We start from the raw sequence: 16,251 nt of genomic DNA, 5'->3' as shown, positions 1-16,251 counted from the left end.
TATCTGGAGGTATGGTATATCTGGAGGTGAGGGATATCTGGAGGTATGGTATATCTAGAGGTATGGTATATCTGGAGGGTATGGTATATATCTGGAGGTATGGTATATCTGAAGGTATATCTGGAGGTATGGTATATCTGGAGGTATATCTGGAGGTATATATGGAGGTATGGTATATCTGGAGGTATGGTATATCTGGAGGTATATCTGGAGGTATGGTATATCTGGTATATCTGGTATATCTGGAGGTATATCTGGAGGTATGGTATATCTGGAGGTATATCTGGAGGTATATCTGGAGGTATGGTATATCTGGAGGTATGGTATATCTGGAGGTATATCTGGAGGTGAGGGATATCTGGAGGTATGGTATATCTAGAGGTATGGTATATCTGGAGGTATATCTGGAGGTATGGTATATCTGGAGGTATATCTGGAGGTATGGTATATCTGGAGGTATATCTGGAGGTATGGTATATCTGGAGGTATATCTGGAGGTATGGTATATCTGGAGGTATGGTATATCTAGAGGTATGGTATATCTGGAGGTATGGTATATCTGGAGGTATGGTATATCTGGAGGTATATCTGGAGGTATGGTATATCTGGAGGTATGGTATATCTGGAGGTATGGTATATCTGGAGGTATATCATATCTGGAGGTATTTCTGGTACTTACTCTGGCCTGGTGTATCTCGTAGGCTTCTTTAGCTTTCCTTAAGGCCTGAGACTTGTAGTATTCACTATCTGAGACAAACAATTCAACACTGTTACAACTGCACTACAAAATGGTAACGTTCCTCTCTTCATAATCAAGTGCAAAAAGAAAGAAAGGAGGAAACGCCTGAGATCCAATCAATAATCAATCACGATTGGATTTGGCTATTGAGATTTAAAATGAAGTAAGCAGAATATGCATAGTAAGATCCATTACCATAGTCCTCCTGTCCAACGTTGACCGTCAGCCCTCCCCCGATGGTCATCTGCCTGTGAGAGTTGGTGTCGTCCAGCTTGTTGAGAATGTCCTCCTCTCCCCCATCCTCCTCCCCGGGACCCTTGCCCCCCATGAAGTGGGCGTACAGCTCTGTCTGGGTGATCAGGAAGTTCAGCTTACGCTGCTGACGCTTCGCCTGGGAGAGAGAGACAGGTAGAGAGAGAGAGAGAGAGAGAGAGAGAGACAGGTAGAGAGAGAGAGAGACAGGTAGAGAGAGAGAGACAGGTAGAGAGAGAGACCGGTAGAGAGAGAGACAGGGAACGTTAAACCCTTGACAGAGTTTCAGCATTCGTTTGGATCTGTTTATAATCTGAATTCATTTTAGGGACATCCCTAGACATTTGTTTACATGGTGGAGGGGTGACCAACCCTACTGGAGAGCTTCTGGATGTGCAGGCTTTTACTCCAACTTTACTGTAACACCCCGGTATTCAGCTAACCAAGTGACAAGTAGAATCCGGTGTGTTCCATCAGAGCATTATATGGCAGGAAGGTAACTGGTCATGTCTCTGATGGTACAGCAGTGTGTGTTCCATCAGAGCATTATATGGCAGGAAGGTAACTGGTCATGTCTCTGATGGTACAGCAGTGTGTGTTCCATCAGAGCATTATATGGCAGGAAGGTAACTGGTCATGTCTCTGATGGTACAGCAGTGTGTGTTCCATCAGAGCATTATATGGCAGGAAGGTAACTGGTCATGTCTCTGATGGTACAGCAGTGTGTGTTCCATCAGAGCATTATATGGCAGGAAGGTAACTGGTCATGTCTCTGATGGTACAGCAGTGTGTGTTCCATCAGAGCATTATATGGCAGGAAGGTAACTGGTCATGTCTCTGATGGTACAGCAGTGTGTGTTCCATCAGAGCATTATATGGCAGGAAGGTAACTGGTCATGTCTCTGATGGTACAGCAGTGTGTGTTCCATCAGAGCATTATATGGTGTGTGTTTCCCAGTCTCACCTCTCTCATCTCCTCGTCATGTTTCTGACGTGGTAGGAGCAGTGTGTGTTTCCCAGTCTCACCTCTCTCATCTCCTCGTCATGTTTCTGATGGTAGAGCAGTGTGTGTTTCCCAGTCTCACCTCTCTCAGCTCCTCGTCCAGTTTGCGTTGCTCCAGAGCCTCTTTCTCTGCTCTCTTCCTGTGTTCCTTCTCCACCTTCTCATATTTCTTCCAGTAGAGAGTCATCTCCTTGGTCAGTCTCCTGGCCCGGGGAAGGGTTTCTTTACAGTTCTTCTGGGCTTGGATGGCTGCCCTACGTACCTCACGCATACACTGGTGGGCCAGCTGAAGATGAAGAGGAGATAACAGATTAATGAGATGGTACTGAGTTAAGATCAGACAGACACTGGTGGGCCAGCTGAAGATGAAGAGGAGAGAACAGATTAATGAGATGGTACTGAGTTAAGATCAGACAGACACTGGTGGGCCAGCTGAAGATGAAGAGGAGATAACAGATTAATGAGATGGTACTGAGTTAAGATCAGACAGACACTGGTGGGCCAGCTGAAGATGAAGAGGAGAGAACAGATTAATGAGATGGTACTGAGTTAAGATCAGACAGACACTGGTGGGCCAGCTGAAGATGAAGAGGAGAGATTAATGAGATGGTACTGAGTTAAGATCAGACAGACACTGGTGGGCCAGCTGAAGATGGTACTGAGTTAAGATCAGACAGACACTGGTGGGCCAGCTGGAGATGAGACACACACACACACACACACACACACACACACACACACAACACAAACAAAGAAAACAGAACACATACAGACATTTAGTTTGAAGTCAAATATACAGATAAACTAGACACAGAATGTCTCAGGTAAAACAGACACTTTTACACAGGGATACTCTTTCAAACATCTACACATACAGACACTAGCTTTTAATAGGTCAGGAAAGGCTTAAAAACGGTTTACCTTTTTGGCATTGGTAAGGACGAAGTTCTTGGCTGATGCTTTTTGCTTGAAGGCCTAAAGAAAGATTATGCAAATATGAATACGTCACTTCATACCCATGAATACGTCACTTCATACCCAAGAATACGTCACTTCATACCCATGAATACGTCACTTCATACCCATTAATACGTCACTTCATACCCATTCACATGAATACGTCACTTCATACCCAAGAATACGTCACTTCATACCCATGAATACGTCACTTCATACCCATTCACAAGAATACGTCACTTCATACCCAAGAATACGTCACTTCATACCCATGAATACGTCACTTCATACCCATGAATACGTCACTTCATACCCATGAATACGTCACTTCATACCCATTAATACGTCACTTCATACCCATTCACATGAATACGTCACTTCATACCCAAGAATACGTCACTTCATACCCATGAATACGTCACTTCATACCCATGAATACGTCACTTCATACCCAAGAATACGTCACTTCATACCCATTCACATGAATAAGTCACTTCATACCCATGAATACATCACTTCATACCCATTCACATGAATACGTCACTTCATACCCATGAATACGTCACTTCATACCCATTCACATGAATACGTCACTTCATACCCATGAATACGTCACTTCATACCCATGAATACGTCACTTCATACCCATGAATACGTCACTTCATACCCATGAATACGTCACTTCATACCCATTCACATCAATACGTTACTTCATACCCATGAATACGTAACTTCATACCCATTCACATGAATACGCCACTTCATACCCATGAATACGTCACTTCATACCCAAGAATACGTCACTTCATACCCAAGAATACGTCACTTCATACCATTCAAGAATACGTCACTTCATACCCATGAATACGTCACTTCATACCCAAGAATACGTCACTTCATACCCAAGAATACGTCACTTCATACCCAAGAATACGTCACTTCATACCCATGAATACGTCACTTCATACCCACGAATACGTCACTTCATACCCACGAATACGTCACTTCATACCCACGAATACGTCACTTCATACCCACGAATACGTCACTTCATACCCACGAATACGTCACGTCACTTCATACCCACGAATACGTCACTTCATACCCACGAATACGTCACTTCATACCCACGAATACGTCACTTCATACCCACGAATACGTCACTTCATACCCACGAATACGTCACTTCATACCCACTCACATGAATACGTCACTTCATACCCATTCACATCAATTCACATCATACCCATGAACACGTCACTTCATACCCATTAATACGTCACTTCATACCCATTCACATGAATACGTCACTTCATACCCATGAATACGTCACTTCATACCCAAGAATACGTCACTTCATACCCATTCACATGAATAAGTCACTTCATACCCATGAATACATCACTTCATACCCATTCACATGAATACATCACTTCATACCCATTCACATGAATACGTCACTTCATACCCATGAATACATCACTTCATACCCATGAATACGTCACTTCATACCCATTCACATGAATACGTCACTTCATACCCATGAATACGTCACTTCATACCCATGAATACGTCACTTCATACCCATGAATACGTCACTTCATACCCATTCACATGAATACGTCACTTCATACCCATTCACATGAATACGTCACTTCATACCCATGAATTGTGCGCCACCTTATGGTACTCGCAATCACCACCGGTTGTGATTCAGCCTGGAATCGAACCAGGGTCTGTAGCGACGCCTCTAGCACTGAGATGCAGTGCCTTAGACCCGCTGCGCCACTCAGGAGCCCCTAGGATCTGTCCATATAATCCTATTGATTCTGATCTAGGATCTGTCCATATAATCCTATTGATTCTGATCTAGGATGTGTCCATATAATCCTATTGATTCTGATCTAGGATCTGTCCATATAATCCTATTGATTCTGATCTAGGATCTGTCCATATAACCTATTGATTCTGATCTAGGATCTGTCCATATAATCCTATTGATTCTGATTCTAGGATCTGCCTATTGATTCTGATCTAGGATCTGTCCATATAACCTATTGATTCTGGATCTGTCCATATAATCCTATTGATTCTGATCTAGGATCTGTCCATATAATCCTATTGATTCTGATCATCTGTCCATATAATCCTATTGATTCTGATCTAGATCTGTCCATATAATCCTATTGATTCTGATCTAGGATCTGTCCATATAATCCTATTGATTCTGATCTAGGATGTGTCCATATAATCCTATTGATTCTGATCTAGGATCTGTCCATATAATCCTATTGATTCTGATCTAGGATCTGTCCATATAATCCTATTGATTCTGATCTAGGATGTGTCCATATAATCCTATTGATTCTGATCTAGGATCTGTCCATATAATCCTATTGATTCTGATCTAGGATCTGTCCATATAATCCTATTGATTCTGATCTAGGATCTGTCCATATAATCCTATTGATTCTGATCTAGGATCTGTCCATATAATCTCATTCACTATGATGTAAAAGGCTAAACTGATCCCAGATCAGCACTCCTGCTCTGAGACGCTTTATGGATACGGGCCCAGTTCACAACAACAACTCACATATTTACAAAGATATTCATCCACTCCTACAGTTACCATTCGGACTCCTGTAAAGACCTCTCAGACTACACTACCCAGCGTACCTTGGGACACTCCTTCTTGGCGATGGTGAGCCAGACTTTGCGTCGTCGTGCGTTCAGCTGCTCTACGGTCAGGTGTTTCTTCTTCAACATGGGAAGAGGGGCGTCATGGGAAAACTTGGCGAAGATCTTGGTGACATGCGGCCGCCCCTCGCCTGAGAACTCCCCCTCCCCTCTCTTCTTTTTCCTTTTGCCCTTCTTCAACTTGCCTGAGAAGAGAAGGGAATATGGACAGGTACATCCATTATTGGAAACCAACGTGACCTTTTCCAGGACGCAAGTAAACCTGTTCACTAGTAGCAGTATTAAAAATCTATACGATTCCCTCTAGAAAAAAAAAAACAATTAATAGGTTTGTGGGAACAATCATCCATAAAAAACGAGACATTCAAACAAAGCAAAGAAAGACTGTTATAAATAAATAAACTGCGTTTCTTACCCTTGAATTTCTTCTCCTCCTTGATCTTCTTCTTCTTGGGGCCCAGCAGGTGGCGCTGTTGTTCGTGGAAAGGGTCATGGGAGGAGAGCAGTCCCGTACTATAGTACTGATACTGCTGCAGCTGAGAGGAGAGGGTTACAAACTGGCATTTAGAGGAGCAGACGTGTAGAGATGTCTGACTGTGACTGTGACAACATTGGCAGTGCCATTCAGGCTATTGCCATTTTAAAAATGTAGTCAATTTTCTCCCTTTTGATGTTTGAAAACACTAATAGGTCTGGAGTCCTGAACCACATCTGTATGTCATTCATTTATTGATGCCACTAGATGGCGGTGATTAAGACTAATGCTAATTTACAAACTAAGCAAACCAACCAAGACAATGCACTTTTTTTCTTCTATTTTTAATTTAACCTTTATTTAACTAGGCAAGTCAGTTAATAAGAACAAATTCTTATTTTCTATGACAGCCTAGGAACAGTGGGTTAACTGCCTTGTTAAGGGGCAGAACGACAGATTTTTACCTTGTCATCTCAGAGATTCGATCTAAGAACCTCTCGGTTACTGGCCCAACGCGCCAACCACTCGGCCGCCTGCCTCCAACCACTAGGCCGCCTGCCTCCAACCACTAGGCCGCCTGCCTCCAACCACTAGGCCGCCTGCCTCCAACCACTAGGCCGCCTGCCTCCAACCACTAGGCTACCTGTCTCCAACCACTAGGCCACCTGCCTCCAACCACTAGGCTACCTATCTCTAACCACTAGTCTACCTGTCTCTAACCACTAGGCTACCTGTCTCTAACCACTAGGCCACCTGCCTCCAACCACTAGGCTACCTATCTCTAACCACTAGTCTACCTGTCTCTAACCACTAGGCTACCTGCCTCTAACCACTAGGCTATCTGTCTCTAACCACTAGTCTACCTGTCTCTAACCACTAGGCTACCTATCTCTAACCACTAGGCCACCTGCCTCTAACCACTAGGCCACCTATCTCTAACCACTAGGCTACCTGCCTCTAACCACTAGGCCACCTATCTCTAACCACTAGGCTACCTAACCTCTAACCACTAGGCCACCTATCTCTAACCACTAGGCCACCTATCTCTAACCACTAGGCCACCTATCTCTAACCACTAGGCTACCTGCTGTCCCAAAAATGTCACATTGGTTTCCAATAATAGATGTAGTCCTCCATATTCCCTTCTCCTCTCAGGCAAGCTCTGATCATTGGCTGATCCCTCCCAACCAGTTGACTACTTTAAAATAGTGGAAGTCCTCAATGGTAATGTCCATGCAAAAACAAATCAAAACACATCGCTATAGAGTCATCATTGTTCAGTCAATGCCATCACAACGAGCACAATAGTAGTGACAGTCGTGTGGCTGCAGTGGTCGTCACTATACACAAAGAAATAACATAGTTGTGTTATGCACACGCATGAATGCCTGTGTGTATGTCTCGACGTGTGTGTGTACGTACCTCTCTGTCGTTGTGGAACTTGTTCTGGTGCTCCCTGGTGAACTGGTGTAGTCTGAGCATGTCCTGTAGCTCTTCTCTGGACAGACTGAAGTCAGAGTCCTCTGTGTCTGACTCACTGGTGTCGTCGCTCAACAGGATACTCTATGGGGGGGGCAATTCAGATACAGCGACCCACCATCTCTCTATATCCACCACAACAGACTGGTTTCCTGGACACAGATTAAGTCTAGTTCTGGACTAAAAAAAACATGATCATTTGTTTCGGTTCAGGACTAGGCTTTGTAGTCCTGAACGTTAATACACTAAATCATGAATCAATGAAAAATACCTTGAGCCATTTCCTGCTCTTCTTCAGTTTGGAGAAGTTGTATAGACTGGCTTTGTCTTCCTTGTGTTCTGTGGAGAATAAAAGGAGCGTGAGGGAAAATCAAATGTCTTTGAATAAAGATCTGGATCCAGGATATTGCACTTGGTATGGAGTTAATGTTGGCCATTAAGCTGAGATTACACCTTGAAAATCCAGACCCCTACTAAAGCATATCCTGTAGCAGAATATATATACAACAGCTGGGACCGTACATCACTGTTAAAGGTGCATGCAACTATTTGAATGTTCCAGGCGAACTCTCCCTAAGCTCCCCTTCACCTTGTGATGGAGTTCCGTTGAGGATGGTGCCCTCGGTAACAAGCCCCTCCTCATCCAGGTCACATGACTCCTCTTTTATCGCCAAGGCTGCGTGCTGATTGACCGGCCTCAGAGAAGGCCCCTCCCCTAATCCGCCATCGTCGCTGTCATCACTGTGATATGACAAACACGTACACATGAGCCCAGAGTCATCCCAGTCACGTCATAAAGAACAGACATCTACTCCAGGCTTTTATATTTTTTTAATTAATGATAAGGCACAAGCGGTGGCTGTGCGCTCGTGGCTCTCATTCACACAACTGCTCACTCTGTTTGCTACAAATATAAGTTGTAACTCTGTAACTCTGAAAGGGATAGTGCAAGATTTTGGCAATTAAAATGGTGAAATATGCAAAACCAAATAAAATCCGCCATTTCCAGGTTGCTAAAATTCTAATAGTTCACCTAATTTCAGTTTATTGTGACAATACATGCAAGTACATTGTAGAGCAGGGGCCTGGGGCCCACAGTTGGTACACATTTCAAATTTGCCCTAGCACTACACAGCTGATTCAAATAATGAGTTGAGCTTGATGAGTTGGTTATTTGAATCAGCTGTGTAGTGCAAGCGCAAAAAACAAAAGGTTCACCAAGGGAGGACCCCCCCCAGGAAAAACCTTCCCTACAACACGCGTCAAACTCCTTCACAATGGACAGTGTCTGCGGGTTTTCACTCCTCCCTTGTACTTGATTGATGAAGTAAGGTCCCTGATTAGTAAGGATCTCCCCTCACCTGGTTGTCTAGGTCTCAGTAAGGAACTCCCCTCACCTGGTTGTCCAGGTCTTAGTAAGGAACTCCCCTCACCTGGTTGTCTAGGTCTCAGTAAGGAACTCCCCTCACCTGGTTGTCTAGGTCTCAGTAAGGATCTCCCCTCACCTGGTTGTCTAGGTCTCAGTAAGGATCTCCCCTCACCTGGTCGTCTAGGTCTCAGTAAGGATCTCCCCTCACCTGGTTGTCTAGGTCTCAGTAAGGATCTCCCCTCACCTGGTCGTCTAGGTCTTAACTGAAAGGAAAAACCAGCAGACACCAGTCTCTCCCTAGGAATGAGTGACATCCCTGCCCTACGAGGTCCGGCACCTGCTGGTTCTGTTATACCTGATAATTAATTGCACCCACCTGGTTCCCAGATCTAAATCAGTCCCTGATTAGAGGGGAACAAAGAAAAAAATAAAGAAGTGGAACTGGCTTCGAGTGTGAGGGGTGTAGAGAATCATTGCATTTTCAGCTGTTGTACCAAAACCGAAAGTATAAAACCCAAAAACTAAACAAACCGGGAACTATAGAAGTAGTGCACATAGAACAGCTCTACCGCTTCTTAGACTTGCTTTCAATAATAATGACAGATCTACAGCTCACATTTCTATGTGAATTTGGTTGAGTCGTCCAAATAAAGTGACATATTGCAGATTTAAGAGTCAGATGAACTCATGGATACAATGTATGTCTCTGCCTTCAGTTAACAGCTAGCTGTTCCCATAGACTACCAGGCATTGTGCTAATGCTAGTTAGTAAGGAACTACCTGGTTGCCCTCCCAGGCCCACCCATGGCTACACCCCTGCCCACTCATTTGAAAATCCATAAATTAGGACCTAATTTATTTATTTCAATTGATTGAGTTCCTTCTTTGAACTGTAACTCAGTAAAATTAAAATCATTTAAATTGCTGCATGCTGTGTTGCATTCATATTTGTGCTCAGTATACCTTCAAAATGCATGCAGAGACATACAAATGGTATCCAAGTGTGTCTGTCGAAAATATGTGGGGTTTTTAAAAATATTTTTTTGGGGCAGCAGCGGGGCGCCGCGGCTAAATGAATATAGGATAAACACTGGTATATTACCTGAATAGGTATCTGTTCATTATAAATAGAGTACTATAACTATGAGTCATGACAACTCCAGAGTGGGGCTCTATAACTGTACTTTACCTGGATAGGTCTCTGTTGAAGACTGAGGCGGTCTGGCGGAGGAAGCTGTCAAGGCGTAGGGATCTCTCCAGGTGCTGAAGGTGAAGAGGCTTGGCCAGGCCTGATGACGACCATGCTGCCCCATCGCCGGCTTCTGCCTGCCCAGCCCCAGACGCCATGGAGGACTGAGACCTGTAGGCCCTACTAGGTAGGGATACTCACTGGGCGAGAGAAGGGGAGGACAAAAAGAGAAAGGGGGAGAGAGGTAGGAGTTTAGATGGAGAGAGAGTGATAAGAGAGAGCAATCAATGTGGAGGGTAGAGCAGAAGTTGTCATATTACAGCTAAAGATTGTGTGTTTTTCAGTCAGGACCTCCATGTCGTCTCCCTGACAGCTCGTCTCTGCATGCAACATAACACTGACATATGTTTGTGCAGAAATTAACAAAACAATGGAACCTTTCTAATGTGGGATATGGATATCCTCATTATCTCCAATCACAACTGTCAGTTCAGAAGATGTGAAAGGCCTGAAACGGAGAGAAAGAGCCACAAGTCACACACTGCACCACACCAATCAAAGCTGTCAAAATTGACTAATGAGCGTATTCCATCTGTGGACCTTCAAGCACTTTCATGTATCAGATTGAAAGAGCTTATGTTGAATTGATAAACATTTGTTGAACTGTCGATAGAGGAAATTGAGTCTAAATATGCTTGAATAGGTATGTACATATGGTATGTATGGTATGTACCCCATATGCTTGAATAGGTATGTACATATGGTATGTATGGTATGGTATGTACCCCATATGCTTGAATAGGTATGTACATATGGTATGTATGGTATGGTATGTACCCCATATGCTTGAATAGGTATGTACATATGGTATGTATGGTATGGTATGTACCCCATATGCTTGAATAGGTATGTACATATGGTATGTATGGTATGGTATGTACCCCATATGCTTGAATAGGTATGTACATATGGTATGTATGGTATGGTATGTACCCCATATGCTTGAATAGGTATGTACATATGGTATGTATGGTATGGTATGTACCCCATATGCTTGAATAGATATGTACATATGGTATGTATGGTATGTACCCCATATGCTTGAATAGGTATGTACATATGGTATGTATGGTATGGTATGTACCCCATATGCTTGAATAGGTATGTACATATGGTATGTATGGTATGGTATGTACCCCATATGCTTGAATAGGTATGTACATATGGTATGTATGGTATGTACCCCATATGCTTGAATAGGTATGTACATATGGTATGTATGGTATGGTATGTACCCCATATGCTTGAATAGGTATGTACATATGGTATGTATGGTATGGTATGTACCCCATATGCTTGAATAGGTATGTACATATGGTATGTACCCCATATGCTTGAATAGGTATGTCCAGGCATGATTTGTTTTTAATGTTTCAAGACCTTAAGTCAGAGGTTGGGGAAGGGTCTTAGGGGTGCTCTTTGACCCCAATCCTGAACCTAACCTATGACCCCAATCCTGAACCTAACCTATGGACTCATTAATGGGGCTCCCGGGTGGCGCAGCGGTCTAAGGCACTGCTAGAGTGCCCAGTGCTAGAGGCGTCACTACAGACACCCTGGTTCGAATCCAGGCTGTATCACAACCGGCCGTGATTGGTGGCTCACAATAAGGTGGCTCACAATTGGCCCGGTGTCATTGTAAATAAGAACTGACTTGCCTAAGTGAAATAAGGGTTAAATGGCCACAAATCCCCACAGGAGTATGAGGTTCATGCCACACAACACCAATCTGGATGTAAATACTTTGATTCCCACTAACCTGTAAAAAGAAATGGGGACTTTTAGGTAACTTATATAAACAGAAACATAATTTTATTCTGGGAGATCCTTTGTATGTCTATTGCAGGTGAGGGGGAAAATGTAGGTTTACTTAGTGGTTCAATCATAGAGATGATTGAGTGATAATGAGATCAGGTGTCTGCAAAGTGAATCAAGCCTCTGTACTACAATCTAGCTAACCTGAGTTACAATGTAGCTAGCCTGCCAGTAAACACTCAGAGCAAAGCACGACTGATGAATGAATGTTCAGCTAAATTAGCTAGCTAGCTGTCTAACTGAACGGGGAATTAGCTGGCTAGTTAACGCTGAAATGAACGTTTAGCCTGCAAGTTGCGATGCTACCATAATTTAGCTTACTAGCCTTAGCCTGTTAGCACTTAGCATTAGCTGTGTGGGCCAGCTAACCTCGTATGACATGTTAGCTAGCTGGCTAACGTTAGCTAGCTACCTACACAACACACGATATGACATGTATATCAAGGGTCAAGGTATGTAGCTACGTTAGCGAGGTAATTATATGTTGTGGTTAGAACAGGCATTGGCCAGCTGAATTCCTAGTCAAAGAGCAGGTTAACTTTGACATGTTTGACTGTCTGCTAACCCGGCCTTTGTTACATTTGAATGGCTAACTGTCAATCTTGATACGTTTCTGATCATTTTTGAATTAATTTAGGTATGAAGTTCCCACTCACTCTTTTTTTTGAGTTATTCAAATGGGTTCTGCCCCTTTAAGGCTACCAACCTTCTCTGGACATATGAGTATTTTAGTAATACAATTCATTTTGGAGTGATTACACAACTTTGGCTTGTTTTACAGCGAGAGGCCTAGGAATCTTTCCAGTACCTATCCGTCCCCTTGAATAGACACGAGGGTCGTGTCAGAAGCCTCTGTTCTCGGATCCCCGCGATTTAATTCTTTCTCCCTCCCGGCCATCTTACCCCATTGCTCCCTCACCATATTACCTCCGAAACACTTTCTCACCTTGGCCCCGTGTCCCCCTTTTGCGCTCTCTCGTAGCTGCTGCCGACTCTCAGTTCTCTGACTCCAAGATGGCGGGTCTAGGCAACGAGTGAGTCTGTGAGCTTTGGGTCGACAGCAGCAGAGAGGCGGCCACTTTCTGTAACTGAGGGAGCAGGGACACGGCGCCATGGCGAGGATAGAGCAGGGAACAGGCAAACTAATCGAATGCAGAGAGAGTGACGATTTCGTATCTGCCCCTCAAAGGAATCGCTGCGGAAATATAGCAACACAAACATTGTAACACGTATTTTAGAGTCAGTTCTGGCGAGAGTTGCCCATAAGTAGTAGTTCAAATGATTTATGCGATATTATCGTTTGCGATCCGAACTCCATTGGTGGAGTCTGTTAATCCCGAAGATTACCGAGCTACATGTTACGTCACTCACAGGGGGGAAAGTCGTTACGAGTATCGCGAGCCTGTTACATTTTCCGGAAAATTGTGTAGATTTTATGACTGATTTGATATGAGCTATAAATGGCAAACAATGCACAAGTGTTACAATGGAACTGTTTAGAAGTTAGAGCATCATCAATATGTACCCGATCCTGGCCCTCCTTAAGAAGCCTTGTGTGCGTGCATATGATGCTTTACTTTATCCTAAACAAACTTCACATTCACTTTTCAATCTCATAGTTTACTATGCATTGATGACAGTGAAAACATTGAATTACTTGGCCAGTCCTCGTCAGTTTATACATATTTATGAGAAGAAGGCATCTCACTCAATCCCCTAACCCACAATAAAATCATCCAGGTGTCTTAGCCGCCGTTACTTTGTATTTTCATATTCACCAGCACAGCTTTCAGATTCTAAGACTCATTTTATTTAACCTTTAACTAGGCAAGTCAGTAAAAAATACATTCTTATTTTCAATGACGTTCTGCTCCGGCCAAACCCCAACGATGCTGGGCCAATTGTGCATCGCCCTATGGGACTCCCAATCACAGTCGGATGTGATACAGCCTGGATTCGAACCAGGTACTATAGTGACGCCTCTTGCACTGCTACGCCACTCGGGAACCCATCAGAGGAATTCATAACATTCAAAACACTTGAAATAACAATTCCAAAGACAGAATTAAAGATTTGTTTAATTTTCATAGGTGCATTTTGCAAACCAAAAGTGGGTTACATTGACCTGATCTCAGATGTCACAACATAATAAACTGTCAGCCAATGAAACAGGTGTGAAGAAAGTTCTCATGTCATAAAGGACACTAATAACAAAAACAGTGGTTCCTTACATACCTTTTTATAGTACTACTCATGTCAATAGCCAGTGGAACTAATACCAGTGAAGATTTATAAATATGCATTCAATTTCAGAGAACATTTCACAAGTTAATTTGTTAATTCAGACAGATGAGTGTAAAAGATAGTGAACTGATCTTGTAATGTTTAAATAAACCAAGGTGTGTGATCCCGACATAGTGCAGTTTTTCTAAGCTTCGCAGAGAGAGAGTCTGTAGAATATATCATGTTACAGAGACACATAGGGCTTATATAGGAGCGCCTGCATTCTTCCCCACTCCTGTGAGTATCCATCGCCCGGCACTGTGCAGCTGTGGCTGTACATCCCATTATCAAAGAGAATAACAGCTGATTTCCTGGCCGACAGTGTACACACTGGTCGGTTCCATTTCAGACAGCACACGCTGCGCATTTCAGTCGTTTCACACAAGTCTATTTCACCTCTCATTGGTTCAGACAGTTAAAGCGCATTTCACTAATTTCAGACCTTTTTCAGTCAAATTTTCCCACCTCATATCAGGCAGTCCATTTCAGACCTAGCTCATTTCAGCTCCAAGCTGCCAACCATTTAACTCAGAGCCAGCTGGACTTCTCCTCCTCCAACTTCTGTGGATCAATAAACGGCTTGTCGATCGACTTGATCATCAGCTCGCCGCAGTACACGCATTCAAACGCGATGATGTCATCGATGTCTGACTTGATTTGCTCACGGCTGACTCCAGCACTCTCTTTGCCCAGGCTGGCGGTGTCGCCCCCCTCCTCCTTCTCCTTGGGGGCGGGGCGGTGGCGAGACTTGGAGGTCTGAGTGGCTGCAGCCAACTTCTTCTGCAGCTCACCTAGTTTAGTCTGCTTGTAGGTGGACAGGTGAGGGGTCACCTGAGGAAAGATCCACCGTTACAGTATGTGAGGTGCATATATGGTGGTGAATAATAAAATGGGAATTAAATTATTGAATCTCCTGAAGAGATAGATAGAGGGGGGTATCCCCAAAAAACATCTTCTCTAACTAATTTTCCTTCTGTATGTAGTGTACATAATTTACAAATATATGTAGTAATTACCCAATGACTCTGTTTGCATTGTTACATTGTTAGCCATCTCTTTATGAAATAGGGTCAAAGGTTAAGGTAAAATGGTGTGCTACTGACCTACTGGTATATATATCTTTAGGCAACTGTTCTTGAAATAGGGTCAAGGGTCAAATAAAACAGATTTGCACACTGACCTCCAGGAAGAGGCAGTCATAGTGGAACATGTGACCACAGAGGAACAGATAGAAGGGTCTGTTGAGGAGGGGGAAGTCGCAGGCAGCACATTTCTCCTGGTTCTCCACCACCCCGTACTTGTTCCTCATCTCCTGGATGTCCTCTCTGATCCGCTTGGCGCTCTCCGTCGCCTCCTCCATCTCCTGCTTCAGCTCGTCTATATGCTGGTTGTACTCCTCTAAAGAGCTGCAGATAGCCTCCTGCAGGGAAGAAGGAATATAGCTTTGTCAACTTAACATTTTCCTACATGGGGAAATTCGTTTGGTTCCAACTCATCATATACACATATGCTCGTGATTTGCCTGGTACAATGAAACCAATGGAAGTCACAAAAGTGCAAGCTCCGAGGTAAATGAAACGCACCTCAAAAAAACACTGAACTTAAGTATATAACCTAGGTAGTATACTAGACCCAGGTCTGATTACTACTCTGGTGTGTGTAGAAGTGTCTTTGGGATATATATATATCTCCAATGTATTTTCTTAAACACTACAACCTTGAAGTGGTCTATGGTGACGAAGTCCGGGAAGAAGGGCAGTATGTCTTCTATCTTGAGCAGGTTACAGCTGGACAGACAGTTCATGGCCTTCTTCACATCCTTCTCCTCTTGCACCACGTGACGAGCGATCTTCAGCCACAACTTCTTCCTCAACTCCTCGTCATCCTCAGGCAGGTCAGCACATGACTTGGCCAGGTCCACATCCACCTG

The 16,251-nt window shown here is 43.6% G+C and overlaps 2 protein-coding genes across 6 annotated transcripts in view; both read right to left on the bottom strand.

Moving 5' to 3' along the window:
• The window catches only part of ino80 (INO80 complex ATPase subunit), a 104,970-nt gene extending 91,838 nt beyond the window's left edge, over nt 1-13,132 (bottom strand). Inside the window, exons 1-12 of one of the 5 annotated variants that reach the window (XM_042301017.1) lie at nt 12,985-13,132; nt 10,601-10,671; nt 10,164-10,363; nt 8,195-8,346; nt 7,877-7,944; nt 7,549-7,689; nt 6,067-6,187; nt 5,631-5,836; nt 2,916-2,969; nt 2,077-2,280; nt 935-1,130; nt 680-747 (exon numbers count right to left, since the gene is read on the bottom strand). In XM_042301017.1, the coding sequence (XP_042156951.1) occupies nt 680-747; nt 935-1,130; nt 2,077-2,280; nt 2,916-2,969; nt 5,631-5,836; nt 6,067-6,187; nt 7,549-7,689; nt 7,877-7,944; nt 8,195-8,346; nt 10,164-10,321 (1,368 nt within the window). In that variant the 5' untranslated portion in view covers nt 10,322-10,363; nt 10,601-10,671; nt 12,985-13,132. Of the gene's footprint in view, nt 1-679; nt 748-934; nt 1,131-2,076; nt 2,281-2,915; nt 2,970-5,630; nt 5,837-6,066; nt 6,188-7,548; nt 7,690-7,876; nt 7,945-8,194; nt 8,347-9,182; nt 9,278-10,163; nt 10,364-10,600; nt 10,672-12,846; nt 12,916-12,984 lie in introns of those variants that run through there. The other 4 variants (XM_042301018.1, XM_042301019.1, XM_042301021.1 and 1 more) reach the window with 4 other exon arrangements.
• A 966-nt stretch (nt 13,133-14,098) lies between these two features.
• Nucleotides 14,099-16,251, bottom strand: part of LOC112217959 (vacuolar protein sorting-associated protein 18 homolog) — a 35,240-nt gene continuing 33,087 nt past the window's right edge. Inside the window, exons 14-16 of the mRNA XM_024378581.2 lie at nt 16,039-16,248; nt 15,502-15,741; nt 14,099-15,152 (exon numbers count right to left, since the gene is read on the bottom strand). Coding sequence (XP_024234349.2) covers nt 14,850-15,152; nt 15,502-15,741; nt 16,039-16,248 — 753 coding nt within the window. The 3' untranslated portion in view covers nt 14,099-14,849. The remainder of the gene's footprint in view (nt 15,153-15,501; nt 15,742-16,038; nt 16,249-16,251) is intronic.

The sequence above is a fragment of the Oncorhynchus tshawytscha genome, linkage group LG18 (genome assembly GCF_018296145.1).
Source record: "Oncorhynchus tshawytscha isolate Ot180627B linkage group LG18, Otsh_v2.0, whole genome shotgun sequence".
In the NCBI taxonomy this organism is placed as follows: Eukaryota; Metazoa; Chordata; class Actinopteri; order Salmoniformes; family Salmonidae; genus Oncorhynchus; species Oncorhynchus tshawytscha.
The sequence above is the reverse complement of the archived record's forward strand: the minus strand, read 5'-3'. Positions and strand labels throughout refer to the sequence as shown.